The following is a 22,744-nucleotide window of genomic DNA, read 5'->3' on the forward strand; positions in this document are numbered from 1 at the left end:
TGGCAGTGTTATTAATCGGATGGAATATTTACACTGCCCATCCCATGAATAATCTTTAATCGATTATCCTCTGTTAGCCACTCTGTTAGCCCAGAACGTCATACTTATGCAGCATAACGTGTCTCTCTTTCTTATGCTCCAATCAAATGTCGAATTTAATTTATATTCATTCATAATTACTGAAAAAAATACTAAAAATATATGTGTTGTAATGCTCAAAACATTGGGATAGGAAGCTATAACATTCATACAGGCTCACGTTTGGTAATATTTTTCATGTTTTTCACAGTTGTGGGCATGTGGACTCTGTGCACCAAAGGAAATTAACATTAGTTTTAACATTACTACCATTAACAATTCAGTAATACTGAAGTCATGAGTCTAAATTTCTGTTTTGAGTACTTAGGCAGTCATCTTTCTGTCTATCTGCACACACAGATTTTGTTACTGTGTGCAAAATGCAGTCACAAAACTTTACAGTTGTGTAATTGAGATCAAAATGTGAGTTCCAAGATGAGTGTGGTCCCACCTTGGTTCCAATGTTTTGGAGATGCTCCGACCCAATCATCTGCCAGCCATCACAGTTTGGACCTTGTTAAACTCCCTCAGATGCTAACACTTGCCCATTTTATCTGCTTCCAACATATCAAGATCAAGCACTGATATTCACTTGCTGCTTAATATATCACACTCCTTGACAGGTGTCATTGTGAAGAGAATAACCAATGTTTCTCACTTCACCTGATAGAACAGTGTGGTCGACTGGTGTATTTGTAATCAGAATCTAAACTCTTACATTTTTCTCATGCTTTTAAACACACCAGAGCTCCTGGAAGGGATGTGACCGTGGTGTCCTCAATGGCAGCTATGGCCCTGTGTGCAAGTGCCACTTACTCAACAAACCTATACTACTAATCATCTAAATATAAGAGGAAAGGCCCACAAGCACCCGAGGAGACGTCTGTTGACAACTTTAATACTGCACTTAAAGGTCGAACCCACTGAAAACCAAAATCGTAAAATACAACTTCATTTTTTCAGTTAAACATTTTTTTTATTTCATGGAAATACAACATAATTTCAAATCCTTTGCAGGACCATTGTTGTACATTTTATACTCTTTTGTCCATTTTTTTTGTACTTGAAAACATGGTCACTTGTACAACAATATCATAAACAAAGCCTCATGTCACAAATGGAGCCATTGATGACAATAAATTACACTTGCCATGCTAAGGTTTCAAGATGATACATTGGTACCTTCATTTTTACTAGATTAACCTTTAAATGAACAAGAAGTCGGAGTTGAATAAATATGATAAAAAGACACTGGAGTTACAAAAGAAACTTTCTTCATTCAAAACGGAGCAGAAAAAGATCACAGGGCTGTTTGGGGGAGGATTACTTATTAAGAATTCATTTGTTCTTCTTCATAAGAAAAAAAAATTGGGACAACTTTTGCATATTTTAATAACACTGCTAAATCTAAAGCAAAAATCCATCAATAGTAAATACTGACTATATTTAGGAAACTGCCCTTTAATTATAAGTGATATTTTAGTTTGATTTTTTTTGTTCCTTTATGTGCAGAGTTAATGTTTCTTGGGTCTGCTAGACCAACATCATCCATTCACACTCAAAACAGGTTAATCTAGTACAGCACTGTCTTTGTACAACCTAGAGGTATTTTCTAGTCTTGTTTCTTTTGATTTTTTTTTTTACCCTTGAAAAAGCAAACACATTTACCCAGATGAAGATGTGTCTTTTCCAAATTGTAAATAATATCACTGTATTCATGTACAGAATATAAAAATCTTTCCAACAAAAAAAATTGATGAGGTTTCCAGTCAGTAGTAGAGAGGCGAGTATACCAAGGATGCGTAAATTAAAATATTAATCATTAAAAACAAGAACAATTACAACACTCAACACTTCACTTTGTTCAACAGTGAAATTTACAGTGGAACTGGTACTGAATAAAAATGTCAGCAGGAAGCAAAAAAAAACAGACTGGAGAGTAGGATGAATAAAAGCAAATCAAAAATGCTATGTACCTTCATTCCTTTGAAAGCAAGCAGGTGTAGAAGAAGTATTCAAATGCATCATGATAAGACACTATGTATGATGACCATGGGCAGATCAGATTATCATACAAATGAGTGATGGAGAGTTTGAAATGTGTCACGATAAACAGGTCTGGGTCATTCAGAGGGCACGCATAATGACAGCACAGGTGTGCTGGTGCCTGTGCTAGTACTGTTAGTAGCTGTAGTAGCACTTAAGAGCACCATGTTGCGCTTAAAAGAACTTTATATAACTTAGAAAATTAGTTATTTGTCGCATTATTTAGTACTTTATTTAAACTTTGTTAGATTAACTTTTGTCTCAGCGCTCGATTACAAATTCTGAAAGGCGTTTATGACTCAGAATGGCTGTTACATCAAACAAGTGGAGCCAAAGAGGGCTTCGGATTATAGGATAGTCATACTCTTTTGGCATTTGTGTCAGTGGTCCAATCCACAGGTGTGCAGCTGAGGGAGTAAGAGAAGGCATGCATGAGTCTGAGTGAGAGCCACACAGATAGTAAAATTAAAAAAAAAACAAAAAAAAAAAAAACAGAAAAGGTGTGATTATACACTTCCACCTCTGGTTTGGTCCACTTCTACGGGTTTAAAGAATCCAAAGACACAGGTCATATTTTAGACAGAGGAACAGTTTGAGAGGGTTTGTCTTTGGATTCTTACAGCCCATGAGGAGCCATCATGGTAATCTATACCTCTACAAGACCAGCAAGAGGCAGGAATTAGTATCACAGCTATGGGGAATGTGCGTGTGCACTAGTGTGTGTGTGTGCGCGTGTGTGTGTGTGTGTACTATGTGTGAAGGGCCTTTTTCAACAAGTGGTAGCCAGGGATTGGTGTATAGGAGGCTGGAAACAGCGAACATGCTCCACAGTGGAACTGTCCGTCTCCACAGCCTTCATGTACTTGTTGAGGATGGCAAAGATCTCATTGTTGAGGATCTGGTACTTCCTAATGCGGTCTGCCATCTTCTTCAGGGGCTGTCAAGGAAAACAGACAAGAGTCGGGTGTATCTAAATCATGCAGCCGAAGAGAAAATATGTCAAACATTGTATGTTAATCTGTGTGAGTAAACGTTTAGGACACAATATACCCACCACATTTTTGATGATCTCATCCTTGCCGTCCTGTCTTTGGACTTTGAGCAGGTGGTAGCAGAAATCAAAGAGGTCAAAACGACGCTGCTGTCCCAGCAGCACAATGATGGCACAGCCGGCCCAGTTCAGCCCATCCCCAAAGCACTGCCTGGAAGACAAAGCACATACAACACCACAGGAGTTATGTTTCCAGTGAGCTGAAGCTCAAGATGCTTCTGCAAAATAAAATCCAATTCAGTGCATGTTTCCATCATCTAACTTTATGCAAATATATTCCAGAAGATCTGACAAGACTATATATTTAGTTGTGCAAATCGTCTTTTCTGATCCAGGTATACCCTGGAGTAGTGGTGTTTTTCTCAGCTGTTTATTGTGAAAGAGAAAGGAGCTGCATGCAAAAATGGTCCCAGTCTTAAACCAAGGTAAGGTCATGTGGATCAACACAACAAGAGTGGCAGCAGGTACCGCAGCATCAAGGTGTACTGAAAACATCAGTTTCACTCAACCTTTATCACGTCCTCTCTTTTTTAGATATGCCACATTTTCCACCTTGGCTGAGACTAAAAAAACCGATGTTGTGATATTTTGGCTTTTTTCTACCAAGCTTTTCAAGGTACGTGCATTCAGGCAAACAAACAACAGACTGCCTTATTACCTTTATTAGAGAGCTATACATCTGCAAACCCATGTGTACCATACATACAGCGGCCAGGTGTTACTTACTCTGCTGTGAACTCGTGTGTACCCACAGGGATGCAGTAGACAAACTGCATGGCACTCCACAGGCGGTGGAACTCCATACACTCATCAACGTGCATCACACCGTTGGTGGGTGGAGGCCCACGCCACACCGCATCCTGCAGGAAACTGCGGATGCGTGTCAGGATGACCTCGAACATGGAAAGGCCACAGCACAGACGTTCTTTGGTCAGCAGGTCTCCCTCACGGGCGATGGCAATTTGCTGGTGGAGAGAGGAGCCACAGCATTTAAGTATAAAAATACAGAAGAAAGACACAACAAAATACAGAATTTTAAGGATCAAATTTTTCCTCATTCGTCTGTTTTTATGTCCGTCAGCCGTCCTGAAGACAGAACTCACTTGTGGGGTTCCCAGCCTCTCAATTAGAGGAACAAGGTGGAGAGGGGCGTACTTCGCTTCCAGCCTTTTCATCCTCACTTCCAGACGCTCTCCCTCTGTGTAACACATAAACGCAAGGAAGGACATATACACGCTGTGCAAAAGTGACACATACATCACTGGACACTGGACTGCATGTGAGTAATCTGACTGCTTTGCCTTTAACGTATTGTTTCTAGCTCTTCTGTGTACCTTTGATGTAGACTCTGGGCAGAATATTCTGGAAGGGGGCGGCATGAAGCAGATCGCACACTTCCTCCTGGGACTGAGATTCAAGCACAACACAAAACCACATCATTTTAATCAAGAACATCACCCCCTCTGTTTTACGGACACCCTTACAGAGCATGCAGGTAGCCATGAGGTGACGTTTATTTTGCTGAATTCCTTAAATTAGTCTCAAAATTCATTTTTACGGCTGCATAAAAACTCATTTTGAGACTAAAGCTTTTGGAATGCGAGTTAAGAAAACTGCCATGAGCTCCATACTGTAGGAGTATGTAGATAGATTAGTCAACTCTATCTTCAGCTTATGGAGAGAAGGAGATCACTGAGTGTGTGTCTGTGTGTATCATGGAACTATGTTTATCAAGCCATGATGACAGGCCAATATTAGGAGGATTATAATTTGTCATACTCTAAGTACAACATCCCATCTAATCTGGTTTAGCAACAAGAGGTCAACTTTGCAACCATCTTAATAAACTCTCATCCCTCTGGATAAAATGTCAGTGTGCGTTTTAGCTATGTGAAGTTGTGAGACAACTCTTGTTACTTGTTACCGGCTTACTTAGCGTGATGGTTGTCATGGCGATTGTTAGTCAAGACAACGAGCTACAAATCAAACTAAATGCCGAGAAGCAGCATCTTGAAACCCCGGCTAGAGGGTGATGAATGAGAAAAGAGAGCCATGCAATGATCAAAGCAAGACACACACACAGACAGACACACACACATACACACACCCAAGCACACACCCACGCACATCTACACACGCACAGGCAGTCCAAATCAACATACACACAAACACACTACACGTACAGAGGTCAGTGCAGTCAGACAGAAATGGCAGAAAGAGTGACAGCTGAGGTAGTGTTATGTAGTCAGGCAATACAAGCGCCCAGAGTCAGAAGAGAGTATGGAGGCAGAAGTGCAGAGTTAAGCACAAGACTGTACCAACAACCAACCAGAAATGTATCATCACCTCTTCCATGGAAGACAAGGACATAAAGATTCTGTAATGCAGCAGCTAAATGTGTGGAGTTTTTTTTTTTAGTGACTTATTAAATGTTCTTGATCAAATGTCTGTCTTTGCTTTTTACTTCTGTAGGTTTTTGTGTCAAAAGGGAAAATTTCACTTAAATCCTCGTGTCTCAGTCCTTTTTGCTTCCATGGCTGATTGGAGGTGAAACCGTGTGTGCCAAAGTAACATGGTGAAAAAGAGAAAGAGAAAAAAAAAACAGAAACACAGCAGCCCAAACCAACGAGAGATAAAAGAGAAAAATATATATTCGGTCTCTGTGTTATTTTGATACTAACGACAAGACCTAAATCCTTACCACCTGAGGTAGTTGCCAGCGTGTAATGAAAAATAGAGTTGTATTTCAGAAAAAAAAACATCAAAGATCAAACACACTTGGGGGGGCACTCAGACTGGGGGCCTGACAGTTTCCGTCCGTGAGTTTTGATTTAGGATGTGAATCAACACCATAAATTAGCCAGAAACCTTCAGGCACCCAGGTTATTGCTCACCCACATGAAAACATGGCAGTCAAGACAGCTACACATTGGCGGCCCTGCTCACTGATCATGCTCAGGGACCACAGAAGGAATTAATAGTGGAAAAGTCGAGAAGGCAGTGGAATAAGGGGAGACAACAAAATGTGGCAAAAGGGTGTAGACATAAATGCAGGGAAAAAGAGAGACATCAACAAAGAAAGGAGGAGTGGAAGGGAACGGGAGTAAAAAAAAATAATAATAATAATAATGGCATAACTGTCAGAGGGGGAATGGACAACTTGCAAAGGAAAACATTTTACCAGGGCTTGCTCGATGAGCAGGCAGAAGAGGATGGCGTTTCCCACCTCCCTCAAGCTCTGGAAGACATCAGTCTTCAGCTCAGCATACTCAATGATATCCTTGAGCTGATGGTGGAAGAACTCCAGGATACCTGGAACGGCACATTTTTCATCAATTAAAACAGTTTTTCATTCCTACAGTCAAACGCACGGCTGAGCAGAAAGCACCTGCTAATACCTCATTATGTCACCGATAATCTATTGCTACCGGGATGAATCCAGATCATGTCCAGCGTGTCTGTCCAGCGTGTCTGCCCGGCTGCTCTGACCCACATTTGGTCCGAGCATCAGGCCCTCGCAGCAGAGGACTGGAGGATCATTAACTGCTGACAGTAAGATCACGGGCAATAAGCCAGGTACAGAACTCAGTGTACAGAACATCAGTAATCTACAGATTACTAAACCCTGCTTCACAGGGATATCCCATCTGACAGGCCTCTAATCTGCACACACACAGCTCTGGCCAAAATGCACAGAGGCAGGTCAGGGAATACACAAAGAAGCAACGCAAGCAGGAAGAGAAATAAAACCATCTTTTAAGCTTTAAAAGGACTTTCTTCTATACCTGATGTTGGATTTAGTTTTCTGGATCGCATATTGGTGAATAAATAATTTATAACACTGTATTTGTTTTATTTTAAATACAATATATAAACCTATACTTAGTTTGATTTCCATTACAGTGTAAAGACCTGTTTTCCCTACTGTGTCCCCAGCTGGCTCGTTTACACCCCTCCTGTTTTTACAATGATGGCTGTTTGAGTCCTGTTGGTGTAGTGGGTTATACGCTGTAAGCATTTTCCTCTGCTGCAACTGTTTTACTGCAGATACAAAATTACAGCTGAATCTTCTTCAAATGATGTGTTAATGCCGAGCCTTGACTGCACTCACAGAGGCAGTCTGTGCTAGAGTGGGAATGGAAATGCACTGAATGTATCAGAAAATAAGAACAGGCCCAACTACCAACCATACCTGAGAATCAAACCATAAATGGGTCAGTACATTAAAATATATCAGTCCTAGGTAAACAGTTTAGATACCTTTACATGTGATGTGAAACCGCCCACGAGAATCCGACTTGATCTAAACATATTACAGACCGTACCATAGTATAATAATATTCTTAAAATTTTGTTAAAGAGAAAAAAAAAATATTCCAAGAAGTGATAAAAGGGTTGTTCTCAAGAGTGGAGTGACGGGAAAGAGCCCGCAGACATCCTGGACCAAAGTGGCTGACTGACTGATCGACAGACCGATACTGCCATCTCTAGAGCCATGTCACCAGCATGGCTCACCCTGCTCTCTTACTTTGATATATTTCTTACAGAACAAAGTTGTTTAAAATGCTGAATCACTCACAGGTGAAAATCAAGTCGACAACAGTTATGGAGAGAAAACTAGTTTTATGTCTTGGGCACAGTGTAGCTCACTGCACTAAAATAGTATGAAGTTTAAGTGAGACTTCTGAACCATAAATGTGATTCTCTTCTGCTGAGATGCTCCTTTTTTTTAAACTCGCCGGGAACGCACTTGAAAGGAGAATCTGGAAGCTGAAATACACAGCTGTTGTAACTGTCAGTGCCCATGTCAGTTTCTGTGCTTAGAGGGCAGGTACTGTGTTAATTGCTATTATAACAAAACAGTTTAACAAATGACAATTAAAAAGGTTTTGTTTAATACAGAAATTTGTAACTTTCTGTTCAAACTCAAACCAGTTTGACATTTTTTTCCCCTCGCTGTGAATCCAGTAAAAATATCTTTGACCAAACAGTTAATGTGACTATGAACATAATATTTACTGAGGTGATAAACTGGACAGGTGCAACCACACAAATCCACTCTGCAAATGTCAGCAGTAAATGTACCATTTTCAGTATTTCCGCTATTACAGCTTTAATGGGATGAAAATTGCTGTTTTAAATGCTGGAGATAAAGCCCCACATGAACTGTATTCACTGTGACAGTGGAGACTAAAAGCTCACCTGGGGAGCCATACTCATGGCGTGGTAGGCGGCAGATCTTGGGCATGACTTCTATCAGTGTTTTTACATACTGCAGGATGGTGCCCTGTAACTGCAAAGTCACATGGAAGATAGAAAAATGACTGTAAGACCCCAGCAGACTAAGGGGGCGGGAAACATGTTTCTCTTTTATGGAAGCAGTGGAAAAGGAAGATAAATACCAGGCTCTTGACAATCTTAAGGAGCTCTTCCATCACTACAGCAATGCCCTGGTAACCAAGGAGACGGCAGATGGTCTTGAAGTGAGGCGGGCCAACAAAGTTTCTGTAGGAGCTGTATATGTGGGAGTAGGCAATGTTCAGAGGCTGAGAAGAGAGGAAGAGAGAGAGAGACAGTGTTAATCTGGAACAGTAGGAGGAAGGGTTTCCTTTACACAAAGATACAAGCTTTTAAGAAAATCTCTGCTGCTGTATAAAATACAGATTATTCGTAACGACATACCTTGGACCCATACAGGTAGTAAGGCTGCACATTGGCTGGCTTGTCTCTTTGAGGCTCCTGGGTGAAGGGAATGGCTGTACGTACAAAGCTACAGAGAGAAAAATGTTAAAAACCAAAGAAGAAGAAAAAAAAAGTCTCCCCAAAAATATACACCATGAAACGAACCGGTTTGTGGATCCATTGTAGCAGTAGTTAGGGAGGAAATCGAAGTTGAGCTCCCAGAAGACATGGAGCGTGATTCGTCCATAGGGAGCGGAGACGTTGTGGTTGGCCTCGCGGAACATGGCATCAAAGCTGTCCAGGGTCATGTGCTTGGACAGGAGACGGTGGGTTAGTCTGTTGATCTCCAGCAGCCACTCCAGCTCCTGTACAGGACACACACAGGGAAGCATTGTGATGAGGTTTGATGAAGGGTCATCAGGAAGCTCATTTTTAATAGATTCCTGGTGTGTGATCTTACCACTATGGAGGTGAGGTCCTCACTCTCAAAGCGGCTGATAGCGTGGTCCAGAGACTTGTACATGGCTGCAGAGATCCTCTGGGTGATCAGACGGTTCAGGTCAATGGAGCGACCGAGCAGCTGCAAGATGCAGGAGGAGTGGATAAGAAATACAGAATAACAGAGAAATACAGAGATAAAAAGATATTCTGTAAAGGCCAAAACAATGGCTGTCAGCCTGCATCCCTACATATGAGAAGTAGAAGAGACAAAATAAAAGCCTAAGTGAGCCATGAAAGAATAAATTCAGTGGCTGCCAAAAAAACAGTGTTTATTTTTCCAGTACCTGTACGTGTCTCTGTTTGAGCAGCGTCTCGTAACGGTTTGATGGAGGGTACGGGATGATCACGCCATAGTTTTTACACTCTGCTCTGAACCGCTTGTCCAGGAGGACGCTGTGGAACACAGATTATATGATTTATACATCTTAAGAAGATCAGTATGTCCCAAAAAGTGCTAATTAATAAAGTCTCTTGTCCTACCTCCCAGCCATTGCTTTGTAGTAGGCAAATATCTGATCCGCTAACTTGTAGACAAACTGATCAAAGCAGAGGTTGACCTAAAAACAAGAAACGCATTATGAAGGTATTATTTTTAAAGAGCAGCAGAAACGTGGTGGTGCATTTTATTTCTCAAAGACAAAACTTAAAGAAAGCGACATTACCTCAGCTTCGATTTCATCGTAAAGGAACTGTTTCTTGAACTTGGTGAGAGCGTAGTATCCGCTGTCGTTATACAAGTCTAGAGGATACAGCACATATCTGGGGGAGGGAGCACAGCAGTTACAATACAGTCCGTTTTCTCAAGGTGCGGACACATTCGGAATTTCGGCGTGAAAGTTTCGGGCTTACTCCATCATGGAGGGCTCCTTGGTCTCCAGGATATGGTCGGTGAGGATCCAGGGCATGGACATCTCGATGGGGAACTGGATTCTGCGGCCCATGGTCAGCTCCAGGAAGAACTCTCTGAACCACAGCTGGGACAGGTCACAGCACTGCTGCAGAGCCTCTGCACAGCAGAACGAAGCAGAAAAGGAGGGATTTACTTTTAAATGTCAGCAGATCTACAAAACACATCGGGTTATTTTCAGCCTCAATATACTCACCGCTGAAGTTGAGCAGGTGTGTGAAGAAGAAGGACTGTTTGTGGAAGTCCTCTATGGCCACCACTATGGGTCCGTCCAGACTACTGCGGAGAGTCTTCTTAGACCCACTCTTGTCTGCTATCAGTGACTCCAGCATGGTGCGCACCATGTACAGCTGCAGACGGAGGACAAAGGAAAGGTGGAACACTATGTAATGAAACAATATTAATAATTTCCACCCTGGTATTAAACATGACTGTAATTTCCTGAATATACTTCGTAGTACAGAGTTGGCTGAAGGAAATTTTCCAGGTAAAATGAAATGAAACCACAGTTTCTAACGTTCAGAATAAAACCCTTGCTCAGAGAGCCCCAAAATATAGAGAATAATTTAGGTTTAGTGCTGAATGTTCTGAGAGAAACAAATTATCAGTCACAAACACGCTACACTTTGATTTATTCTCATGTCTCCTTATCTGTTCTTTCTTTAATCTATCCTGGTGTTTATAAAATCCAACTAAGGGCGTGTTGCTTAGTTACGCCATCCACTATAACTCACTCTGCAATCACACTGCATGTCAAAAGATTTAGAATTTATTTATGTGACAAAGCATTTGCAATTTTTACAGTTGCTTATTAATGCGTGTTGTGACAGATGGCAAAAGCTGAGTAACTCGGGTTTGTGTCTCATTCAACACAGAGATGTGTGAACATGGGAACTACTGTGTTCAAAAACAACTCATAATAAGTTGTGTGCATAACACAGGAAACATAAAGATTATGGAAGAAGCCATTTTGAATAATGAGTATTTTTACTTTGGAGTCTTTAAGTCCATTTTCCTGATGATATTTCTGTATTTTTACTGAGGTAATTTTTTTTTTTTTAACGCAGGACTTCTACTTGTATTTTTACTTAGTGGATCTGCTCGTGATATTGGTCTTTTACTTAATAAAAAAATCTCAGTTCTTCCTCCACAGCTGTTGTTAACAGTAGGAACCAACAACATTTCGGTTTGTCTGGGGCCCGTTTTCCAAAACCATCTAAGATGGTCTTATTACACAGACCCACCTGTGTGCTGGAGGGTCCCACAGCCCTTCGGGGCACTTTGATGTCAAATCCACCTTTCGGGTCCTTCTCCCCCCTCAGGCAGGGGTCATTTGGAGGTTCCCTCGCCCCTTCCCAGTCACAGACAGTCTTTCGAATGGCCTGGAGAACACTGTAAAGAAAACAGGATTACAGAAGTGCTTTAGGTCTTTAAGAGCCAAAAATCACAAGAGCCATAAGATTAAATTTAATGTACATTTAATCGGATCATCTTTATGTTTGTGTACCTAATGAGGACGTTCTTCTTCTTGCGTACAGCCTGACGCAGAGGCTCTCTAAGGGTCATCTGGGCAAAGTCCTGCAGCGCTGCGTAGATCGTATTCCTGATGGCCTGGTTAAACACTGACTCCATTCGGCCCATCAGAACCTACAGAGTACATTACACAACACCACCGTCATCATCATCATCATCATCATCATATTGGTTGTGAGGACTCCTGACCTTCAGCTCAGTATTACAGGGATAATTTGAGATTTTGGGAAATACACATTTTCGCTTTCCAGAAAGAATTAGATAAAAAGATCGATATCACTGTCATATCCATTAGAGATTCTCTCCAGAAATGTTTGAGGACATAAAAAATGTATAAAAATCCTCTGCTCCGAATAATTATTCATGTCTGACTCTTAAAACTACATCTACCACTTCTCCCTCACTGAAAAATTCAGAATCTATGAATATGCAAATACTGTTCATTTCAGAAGTTTAACTGATGGACACAAGATGTCTCCTACTTTGCTGAAAAGCCCATTCTCAGTGTGTGTGCTGGGTGTTTCAAGTTTCCACATCACGCTTGTGTTTTATGAATACACGATTGGCTTCCAAAATCATGTTTGTGTGTATAGATCTTTAACTGAGATTAAGAGATAGATCGGAGAAACCTGTGAAGGCTGAACATCAAACTTTAGCAAAGAAAACACGTTTCTGAACGCAAGTGGGGCAAAGAGTCAGAGCTTAGCTTAGCATAAGGACAGGAAACAAGGGGAAACAGCCTGGCTCTGTCCAAAGGTTAAAAAATACTAGCCAACCAGCACCTCTAAAAAAAAAAAAAGAAAAAAATAACTTCAGACAGAGTCAGGCTACCTTATGCTAAGCTCAGCTAAGCGGCTGCTGGCTGTAGCTTCATGATTAGCGAACCCATTCCTGTGGGTTTGCTAATCTTCTCCTCTCACACATATACGCACACACAGACGAAGCTGTTGAGAGAATCAAATAGAGAGCTCCTCATATTTTCAAAAACACACTCTTCAATACCTCTCAGGGGTCACGGTGTTTTACCTGCAGCCCTTTGATCATGGCAATGACCTCCACCAGGGCAAATTTCTCTTCACTGGTGTAATTGTAACGTGTGGCCCGTTCATACTCCTCCGCCGTGCCTGGACAGTCCTTGTTGCAGAATTTATCTGTGGGATGGACCAGCTTCCACGAGTACTGAAAGAGACAACGGAGAGCTATAAATAGACCAAAGCTACAACGATCAATGGCAGAACCACAAACTTTTCACACCTCAACCCACACATAATGACTGCCGCACAAACATTATCCCCGCCCACGCGGGAAAACAACCAATCCCACGCTTTACTCACAACTTCCATGACGTGCGTGCTCCACTTGGACAGCAGCTGCAGTCCTCTCAGAGCCAGGTCGAACAGCTCCCTGTACTCCTCGTCGGACTTCTGGCTGTCCAGGCCCGAGCCCGTCACCACTTCGCTGTTGCTGTAGCGCGCCAGCTCCGAGATGAAACGGATGTGGTCCTCCCTGATCTGCACCATCTGCTCACACAGGTTGTACTGCGGCGAGATGCTGCTCTGGGTGCACGTCCACCTGGGCACGGAGGGGAGAAGATGGAAGGTTAGGGGGGTGGGCGGGAGCAGATGGCACGGTGGTCAAGAATTTCTGATTTTGTCTCTGGTTCAGAGCAGTTCTGTTAACGAGGTATTCAGAAAAACGGATAAGTTCTTTTACTTGGACTTGTTTTCTTCGTAATGAGCACTTGTCTCAATGTAGCGTGACAACTCGATCTGCATGTCTCCGAACAGCGGCACCACTTGAAGCTGAAAAACACAGGAACGAATGTCTCAACCCGCCAATTATACGCACAAACATATTCTCGGATAAAACAGATGCTGAAAAAGACAAAAGCCTTACTTTGAAGAACTTGTCAATCTTGCTCAGGTTGATCCTCTTTTTGGCATCGAGTTTGTAGATATTACTCACATTCCCATCCATCAGGTACAGACCAAAGCCCATCACCTGACACACAGAAAGACAGATTTGTTTAAGGATGACAAAACACACCGAGTCATCTAGAGATCAGACTATTGACTGTTATCTGTAGGCAGCGCGTAAAGATGTCAAATGCGTGTACCTTGAGCAGCATGTGTTTCTCACTCGGTGTCAAGTACATCTTGTTCTCATAATAGTCCACACAGATGTTGACAATGTCGGCCAAAAGTTCCTCGTAGCCAGGAATCACCTCCAGCTGTTGGTGCAGGCACTGCACCGAGACAGAGACGGGACAACAGGTCAACTTTAGCTGAACAGTACATTTACAGGCAAATGCCAGAAAAGGACAATTCTTTCCTGCATATACAAAAAGGATGAACACTCATAATGCTGTGTGAACACCTTCTAACTCAAGACGATGTTATTCTTAAACACTGGCTCATTCTAAATGGCGTTCAATGGGCCCTTTGATCATTAAAAATGATGAATCCTTAAGGGACCTTGCAATTATTTGATGTTTTTTTTTTACCCTGAACTGACATATCAGCAAACACAAGGAGAACGGCCTGTGATGACAATGACAGGGGTCAGTGCTACATTCGTTTGTTGGTTTGTTTATTTGTCAGCAGGATTGCACAAAATTTACTGAACCGATTTGCCACAAACTCGGTGGAGGGACGAGGAACGGGTCAGGGATGAACCCATTACATTTTGGGGCAGATCTGAATCGTTTACTATGAATCTGATTTTTTTTTTTCTCTGAAGTCTGTGTATGTCGTTTGACACTGGCCTTGGCAGAGGTCTGTGCTCTCTGATTGCCCTTCAAGTTAAGCTTTTATCAGACTTCTAGTTACATTTTTTTAATCAGACTGTATAATACGTTCATGCAGCTAGAGGCACAGAGTACAAATCTGAGGCGTTCAGCCCCACAGCTTGTCTGGCATGTCATTTCCTGAGATATTAAGTTAAAAACTTAGAGGCTCAGTTGCTGCACAGATTGAACAGAATATTTAGCTGCATTTGCAGCAACCCTTTGATCAAAAGGCTTTAGGGGGGCATTTTTTACAAAGATGCACTGGAAAAGCAGCCTTGAATCAACTTTCTGTATGTTGTAAAGTCTGCACACCAACCTGAGTGATCCTGTTGTGGTTGGCTAAAAACATGGAGAGATTCTGGGACTCCTGGATGGACTGAGGGTCGGCCATCTTCCTCAGGAATTGAGCTGCCCTGGAGACAAGAGGAGGAGAGAAACATTCACTTGTCTCTTCAGAGGAAAACAAAACCTATTTGGATTTTTGAATGTACGGTACACTACCGTTTGTAGGCAGAGTGATCATTCTTGACGCTGCACTTCATGTTCTTCAGCTCGTCCAGCACTGCAAACATGTTGATGAATTTGCCCAGAGTGAGCAGGTAGGCCTCGGACACAAAGTCCTTCCTCCTCTCAGCGTGGCACAGCCGCTTCACCTCACTGCAGAATCGTTCTATTGCTTTCCGCTGTGAAGACAAAGATTTCAGTTCATATGCAATTGATTACTGATCCTTTCACCAACAAAAAATATATTTTAAAAACATATGTCTCCTTCTGGTTTAATTAATCATAAAATATAAAAGACACTGTCGGGCAGTGGAGTCTTACCTGGAAGTACATGAACTTCATGAGCTTGGTCACTTCAGGTTCTAGCACCTCCACTGTTTTCTCATAGATTTCCACTCTGTTGGGTTGCTCATTGCATTTCACCTGGCAAACACAAGAGGGTGCAATCCTACAGCTTCACATTACTGCAGCAGTACAATATGTTTACTTCAGTTTATGCAATATTAGTTTGTTTGCAAGTAAACATGATTTTTAAAAAATATTAAGGTGTGTTTTTTAATCTTTCCCACCACCAAGGCTTCCTAATTTAAAGTATCTATGAGCTGAACATTTTTAGGAAAATTATATTCAATAATGTAATAATGGTAATGGTACAAAACTCTTGAGAATGTTTTTTTTTAACAATCCAATAAGTAGATTTTAATGTATTTCCAAAAGAGGGAGATCTCTGATTTGTTTTTCTTTTTAAAAGTAGTTAATCAAAACGAGAAAATGCAGAGTAGAGGCAAATAATTGGATTTAGTTGACTTAGAGTCTGCAGAGCAAAAATTACATCACAAAAGAGAGGTGTGATGAAAAGAGAAAGGTTAGTGCAAGTGTGTGTGGTGTGTGTGTGTGTGTGTCACCTGGGGAATGGCTCTGGAGCAGCTCCTCCAGGTGTAAAGCATCACAGCGTACTCATGTCCTTCCTCCAGCATCTCATTCTGCACGAACACCCAACAAAGACATAATTCACTCTCAATGCACAATCACAACAAAATTCCAATAGACAAAAACCTTGAATGGAGGCCTTAATTCTCTGTATCTATGTGTGTGCTACTAATGGAAATTTTGCAAAGGCACTTAACAACAACAAATACACCAAACATTTCAGAGGAGTCACGCATTCCTAGATGTATGGGGCATGATAAATATTTGAGCAGGGGAACATTTCTTCCATTCAGCAGAGGGTGAGACAGATTTCTCCATCGCTCCATCTAAACAAGGAGTGTCCTCAAATAGACCAGCTTCAACCTCAATGGGACTTCCTGATTAAATAGGGTTAAATAAAGCGCTACTTCCCCTCTTTACCAGTCGAATCACACTCTCCATTCATTCACCATCAGGGGAAAGAGGTTTAGTGGTCCACTGCCTGCCTGATTCACCAGAGTGTGAGGGGAATGTGTGTCTACATGAGTGTGAGCGTGTATGTGTGTGCCTGTGTGTGTCCTGCCACAGGCCTAGCCAAATCCTAACAAAGGAGCCAAATGATAATCAATTCACAAAAAAAGAAAAAACAAAACAAGGCTCTCTTTAAGGGCGTGAGGCTGCATCCCACAGTCGTCTTTGTGTCCACTGAAAGAGGAACAGCGGCTATTGAAGATAGGCAACAAAAACAAATTGATTTAACCAATCAGATGTAAAAACCAATATGAAGGCAAGCCATGACGTGTGCGGTTGGAAACTGGAACACAAGCCTCACCATGCTCGAGTGGACTGTGGCTTGCTCAATGTAACGGGCGATGCCAGTCACGAATGCATTCCGGTCTTCAAAGTTGGTGTCAAAATTAGCCTGTAGAAAGGGGGGAGAAAAGAGAGAAAGGGGGGGACATTGAGAGACATTGAGAGAAAGCCCGGGGGGAGGGTCGGGGGGTGATGGTGGACGGCCGTGGCAGTGTTTGCATGAGTGCCTACCTGGTACATGATAGAGGAGGGAGGGGGTTCGATGCATGGCTGCTGGTCCGGGAGGGGCAGCTCCTCCAGCAGGTCCACGTTGGACAGAGCATCCTCCAGGGTCACGTGGGTCGTCATGGTAACAAGGCGTCACTCACACAACACCCCAGTCTTGACAGAAAGGGAGGAAGAGGGAGCGATATGAGATAAAGAGTCAGAAGAAGCTCAATTACAGAAAGTCACAAGATGCGAGATGGGACTGGATAAGCTTTAGGAGAGCGATTCCTGATCCAGGGGTACTTTTACCCCAGGGGGTAGTTCTGCAGTTGCCAGAGAGTACGTGGAAAGATTGTGGAGTAGATTTGATAAGACAGAAATTACAATTTGATTTATAAAAATGTATCCACATATAGAATTGGCAATAAGATCCAAACACCACATGTTGCATCGTGGTGATAATAGAAACACAAACTTAATCAAATGGACCTAATAAAGAAATTCTCAGGAGGTCAGTAATATGCAGTTTAAAATCAAATAAACACGTTTGAAACATCATGGGAGGTGTTGATGAGGGGGGGACTTGAGTCATCTGAGAAAAAAGGTTGGGAACCACTGCTTCAGAAGATAGAAATAAATGCCACAGTCAGAGAATGCAACGATGAAGCTTTTCAGTCACAAATAAATACACCAGATATTGTCATGACATGCCTAGACAACCTCATTTCCTCTTATGTAACCCTTTTCAGGGCTACGTGGAAGCAGTGTGTCTGTGTGTTCACCCTGCACCTGTATCCTCTCCCATTTCACAATGCTGTGTGTGTCTTTACCAGACTAACGCACAGGGGAAGTAAAGGGCAGAGGCCCCTCACTGTTTCCTTTTCATCTTCTTATTTGACTAGAGGAATAGATGAAGCGTTTAATTCTTGAAATGCCAAGACCTGAAAATCTCATTGATCTGAAGGAAGCAGAGAACGAATGACATTTTGACTAAACACAGAAGGTGCTGTCTCACAGACACAGTGGATCCACAGGCAATGACAGGCAAAGCTGAAGGCAGAAACATTTTATGTACATCAAAATTAATATAGACACACGAATGAATATTCAACTCATGTACAAGGCCATCGTTATGACTGCACCCTACCTGATTCATCCATGGTATAAATGGTTAGTTCCCCTTGAAACTCTAGAGTCCCAGCAGTGCCTTCCCCTCATTATAAAACACCAGCCCGGGCAAACCAGTGCGTATGAGCCCACCCCGTATATCATGTGCCTCTCAGAAATGTGTGTTTCACGTCTGACCTGGCAGACAGAGCTGACAGCACCCATAATCAGCTTAATATTCACAGCCAGCGAGAGCATGACTAGAGCTGAGTGGGCCAGGGGGCCAAACAGCAAAGAGAAAAGAGGGAGATAAAACTAAACATGGCTGTCTCTTTTCTACTTGTTTGAGGTAGACAGCAACAGAAGGTAAAGTGTTGCATCGAGTTGTAAAATTGTTAATGGACACAGTTATTTCAGCTTTAATATGGATAAAGTTGCGTTACGGCACCTTATGCAGTCAAACGGCTTTTTTATTTGTCCTGGCAGTCCGCCACAGACTGAGGCTCAGAGGAACAGACAGGTGAATCAAACACAGTAATACTTCTGCATACAAATGACCGTCAATGTATCTAAATGTCAAAACAGCAGCATGCTGACAGCTCACTGGCAGTATTAGTATTCAGCTTTTCTAAGTGGAGATATCATACAAAGTATAAAATTCTAAAAACGATCACTCTTACGATGAGTCTTCCTGTAAAAAGCAGGGAGACGTATTAATTATGGCATATACAGACAGATGTCTATACCATAAACACACTGGTATCCACTGTCGCTGGTCACGCTCACGTGTGCACGCCTACTGATATGACCACAGATTAAGGGTGAGGTTTCCTGTCACATCAATCTGCCAGAGTTGACATGCAATGGTTGTAGCTGCACAAAGTGCAACCACCACAAGGGTTAGGCCCAAAAAGAAGACAAATGAAGGAGTTATTAAATTTTTAATGGTTCTTCAGGGACATCTCTGAGTATGGGCAGAGAAAAAGCCACACAGAGGTGGATAGTGATTGATGCAGAATGAGATTTACTGGATTCTTATGATTCGTGTATGTTCTGTCAAAGTCTTACTGTTCTTTCATAACAGAATGACTGATAATGAGTGACATTATTTTGCATCGTCACATACAGTACCACTGACAAGCTGAGAGTCGGTGCCCTTTGCAGACACTTTTCACTTCTGCTCAAAAGTATGAGCAACAATCAAGACACGACTAATTTTGTAAGTATGAAAATTAAACAAACAAAGGCCTGTAGAGCTTCACTGATGCTGGTGTATGCTAATGGAAGCTTAGGATGAAATGTCAGTGCCAACCTAACCCCTGTGTGCGGCCTGGAACCTTACACTGTTTGAGTAAAGGGTATTAAAAAGGAGGATGATTTTGATGTCTTGAAGAATGTGTTTCCTGGATTCAGACGTTCTCTTTCAAGACTCGGCTGGTTATTTTTAACTGTTCAGCTTATAGAAAATGAAACACGCCGCTCGATACAAGGGCTTCTGTCAAGCACACAAACACGCTCAGTGCTACTAAACTCCCATCTGTGCTTGGGAATACAGGCGCAGGCTGCAGCCTGGTTTGGCTGAATAAACTTTCCCACCCTATACCCGACTCTGTTCAACAGTTGGTGTGTGTGCATCTTTACAAAGCAAAGGGCCCCCTCATTCCCTTCTGGACACTTGGTAACGTAGCTGCAGGCCTGTGTTACACCGGAACAACTAAGACAACAACTCTCCTCAGAAATCCCATACAGTGGTCGGATTCTTGGGCAAATCCAACACAGGACATCAATGATATGCATAGCGCACCCCCCCCCTCAGGCCAACTTGACATCATAACTCAAGCTTCTATACATCACAAGCTCGGGTCAGATCTCCACATGACAGCACTAAACCACGAGGATCCAAGGGTGTTGAGGAAGTGCTCCAAGTGTTACAGCTTAAAAGGAAGGCTGGGAATGAGATGGAGTCGGAAAGGTACAAAAAGCAGCATGAACACAGATGACACATCATTTGTAGTCGAAAATCGTGGCCAGTATTTGCTGATAGGGGTTTGTGTACGTCTTCCCTGAGAGACAGACACAGAGCGAGAGAAAGTGTGTCAACTCCAGGGTCACACCACTGAATGGGATCTCCCCCAAGGCTAGCTCTGTAATATATATTCATCCACACAATAAGACGAGATCTGATCAGCGGGGAAGAAAAGGGAATCTCGAGCATTTAGACGCACACGTGACGATTTACACACACACACGCACACTAACACTAGTCAAATGTGTGTCTATGCAGTCTACGGTGTCTCATCATGGGCAGGACGTTTGCTGACTGGCTGGCTGTGGTATTTGACAGGCTGATTGTCATTCGAGTGACCAACAGCACTGCTGTCGTCTCATGAGCCCCATGATGTCATGCTCACCTTTTAGACCAACAACAATGACACAGGCCTGGCTCACACGACCGTGTTTGCAGAGGCAGAGGAGGGTAAAAAAAAAAAAAAAAAAAAAGAAACCTAAAACTAAAACTAACTTCAACTAAAAATCCATTTAAAGATTTATAGTAGAAAGTAATATCAGATTTATACAACAATAATGAAAGAATCACGACTGGTGAAAAATACTGAAGGATTATGTTCATCATAGTTTCTCAGCACTGTTCTCCTCTACTTCCTTTTTTTTGTTTAGCTGGGAGATTATTTATGTCTACAGACCTTTGTCTCTCAGTTTACTCAACTGAAAACAAAACCCAGCAGCAACAGCACTGTCAGCTGCAAATGGCTGCTCAGCTGTCTGAGGGGAACAGCTATAATAATGCATATAATAAGACATATAACCACAAGGCTACTATACACAACAATAGCCATATTATGTGGATATTACTAGGGCTGAGTCTATAGCTCCATGGTCGACTAAACTGTCAATTATGTTTTCACAACATGTGTTTTGCTGTTTCTCAGAGCCCAACATGTAGTCTTCAAGTGTCTTGTTTTGTCCAACCAACCGTCCAAAACCCAAAGATATTCAATTTACAGTGGTATAAAACGGAGAAAGGGCCAAATCCTCATATCTCAGAGCCAGGAACTAGTGATTCTTTAGCATTTTTGCTTTATTTATGACTATCAAACCCCTTGGTGATTAATTTCCTAATAATGGACTGATTCATTCATAGATATTACATAGATACTACTGAGGGAAATCACTTTGAGACAGTGTGCCACAGGCAGTGAACAATCTCTACAGACACCTATAATCTCTTACATACCACATCCACACTGAATGTCTATCCTTTAAGTTTCTTCCTTTATTTCTTCCATTTGAAGGTTTTTCTGGGGGGGGGATTTATTTTCCCATCCAACCTGAGGGCGACACATGATGTGCAGACTGTAAAGCCCCTTGAGGAGAATGAGTGATTGCAAGCTATATAAATAAAAACTGGACTTTACTTGAGTAGAAACATGACTGGCACGTTTCCAGTTTGCATGGATCAGTATTAGCAGCAGCAGCAGCAGCAGCAGAGCATCTACAGCCTCATCATTACATCACTGCGTGTCGGTGAGGGCCTGAAGCACACAGATCTACAACTCAGCCAGGATGCAACAGTGGCAGGTTCATGCTTGCACTCTGAGTGACAGGATGCACAGGCGGTCGATGCACAGGAGAGCTCCAGCAACAACGAATGAAAACCAAGCGTTCAAGACAATTGAGTGAAACGGAAGTAGGTGGACCTGTCATCTGTGCATCAGTAACAGGCCTATCATGCTGTGCCCTGCTGGCCGCTTAGATCAAAGGGTGTGTGTGTGTGTGTGTGTGTGTGTGGTGGTGGTGGTAGTGGTGGTAAGGGGGGGCAGATACAGGAGGACACACACACACACACACACACAAAAAGATGAAAGAATGTGAAAGCAGGTGATGTGAAATCGAGCCAGCCGAAGCATCAAATTCACTCTTCTCCTTATCATAGCGGACATCTCTCTCTCTCTCTCTCTCTCTCTGCTTTCCGCTATCAGGTCAGAAAAGCGTTTTCAGCTCTCCATCATTCATCAGTGCACTTGCTACACAGGAACCCTTCTCCTCACCCCACCCATCTCAGCGTGAGCTACGGCGCCGATGTAAGCTAACGGGGATCCCATTCATGTGTCAGAATAATCCGCCGCGAGGACCGGGAGGCTCCATCCGCCGGCTCGCTTTGGCTGGAGGGCGATTTATCGGCGAACAGCACCGGCAGCTTATTATATGTTTGTGCGCGGACTGACCAGTATCGAGAGGAAAGATGAACAATGGGAGGAGGAAAAGCACACACACACACAAAAAAACAGCTCTGTAGTCTCCAGCCATCATCACTACCCAGAGCACATCATCTTTTAGCGCTGCGGCTCCATCCGTCGCTACATTTCTCCACATACCTGTAAATTGCATGTCCGTCCGGCGATTTACGAAGACGGGCGGACGGTGTCGCGGTCTGCGACGGCGGTCCAATGTTTCCTGGGTGTTTTTTTTTCCCCTGCCCTCGTCTTCTGTGCCGATTGATGCTCTAGTTTCGCCCAGTATCTACCCAGTGCTAATCCACCCCACACAAAGAGCAGAAAATGGCTGCAAGTGCATTTTCTTAAAGGGACAGTCACAGTGA

The 22,744-nt window shown here is 42.6% G+C and overlaps 1 protein-coding gene across 1 annotated transcript; it reads right to left on the minus strand.

Moving 5' to 3' along the window:
- Window positions 1–1,681: 1,681 nt before the first annotated feature.
- On the minus strand, window positions 1,682–22,671 carry cyfip2 (cytoplasmic FMR1 interacting protein 2). The gene is made up of 30 exons (XM_041048149.1): window positions 22,521–22,671; window positions 17,044–17,193; window positions 16,832–16,921; window positions 15,996–16,073; window positions 15,412–15,513; window positions 15,088–15,269; window positions 14,903–14,999; window positions 13,915–14,043; window positions 13,695–13,799; window positions 13,512–13,600; window positions 13,133–13,370; window positions 12,825–12,977; window positions 11,773–11,912; window positions 11,510–11,657; window positions 10,462–10,615; window positions 10,208–10,364; window positions 10,021–10,117; window positions 9,839–9,915; window positions 9,643–9,751; window positions 9,318–9,437; window positions 9,023–9,222; window positions 8,858–8,945; window positions 8,578–8,721; window positions 8,378–8,468; window positions 6,357–6,487; window positions 4,510–4,582; window positions 4,279–4,373; window positions 3,902–4,140; window positions 3,179–3,326; window positions 1,682–3,061 (listed from the first exon to the last, which is right to left on the minus strand). Exons 2-30 carry the CDS (start codon window positions 17,158–17,160, stop codon window positions 2,894–2,896), a joined length of 3,759 nt encoding a protein of 1,252 aa, XP_040904083.1. The 5' UTR covers window positions 17,161–17,193; window positions 22,521–22,671; the 3' UTR covers window positions 1,682–2,893.
- Between the last annotated feature and the right edge of the window lie 73 nt (window positions 22,672–22,744).

This window comes from Toxotes jaculatrix, chromosome 10 (assembly GCF_017976425.1).
Source record: "Toxotes jaculatrix isolate fToxJac2 chromosome 10, fToxJac2.pri, whole genome shotgun sequence".
NCBI classification, from domain to species: Eukaryota; Metazoa; Chordata; class Actinopteri; family Toxotidae; genus Toxotes; species Toxotes jaculatrix.

Bases quoted from the DNA above. Each gene is read 5' to 3' on its own strand.
- cyfip2 (XM_041048149.1), bottom strand. From the start codon at position 17,160: ATGACGACCCACGTGACCCTGGAGGATGCTCTGTCCAACGTGGACCTG. The intron at 15,000-15,087 runs GTAGTGTACCGT...TCTTGTCTCCAG, and splicing joins GATCACTCTGCCTACAAACG to GGCAGCTCAATTCCTGAGGA. The intron at 8,469-8,577 runs GTATTTATCTTC...GTGACTTTGCAG, and splicing joins TTAAGATTGTCAAGAGCCTG to TTACAGGGCACCATCCTGCA.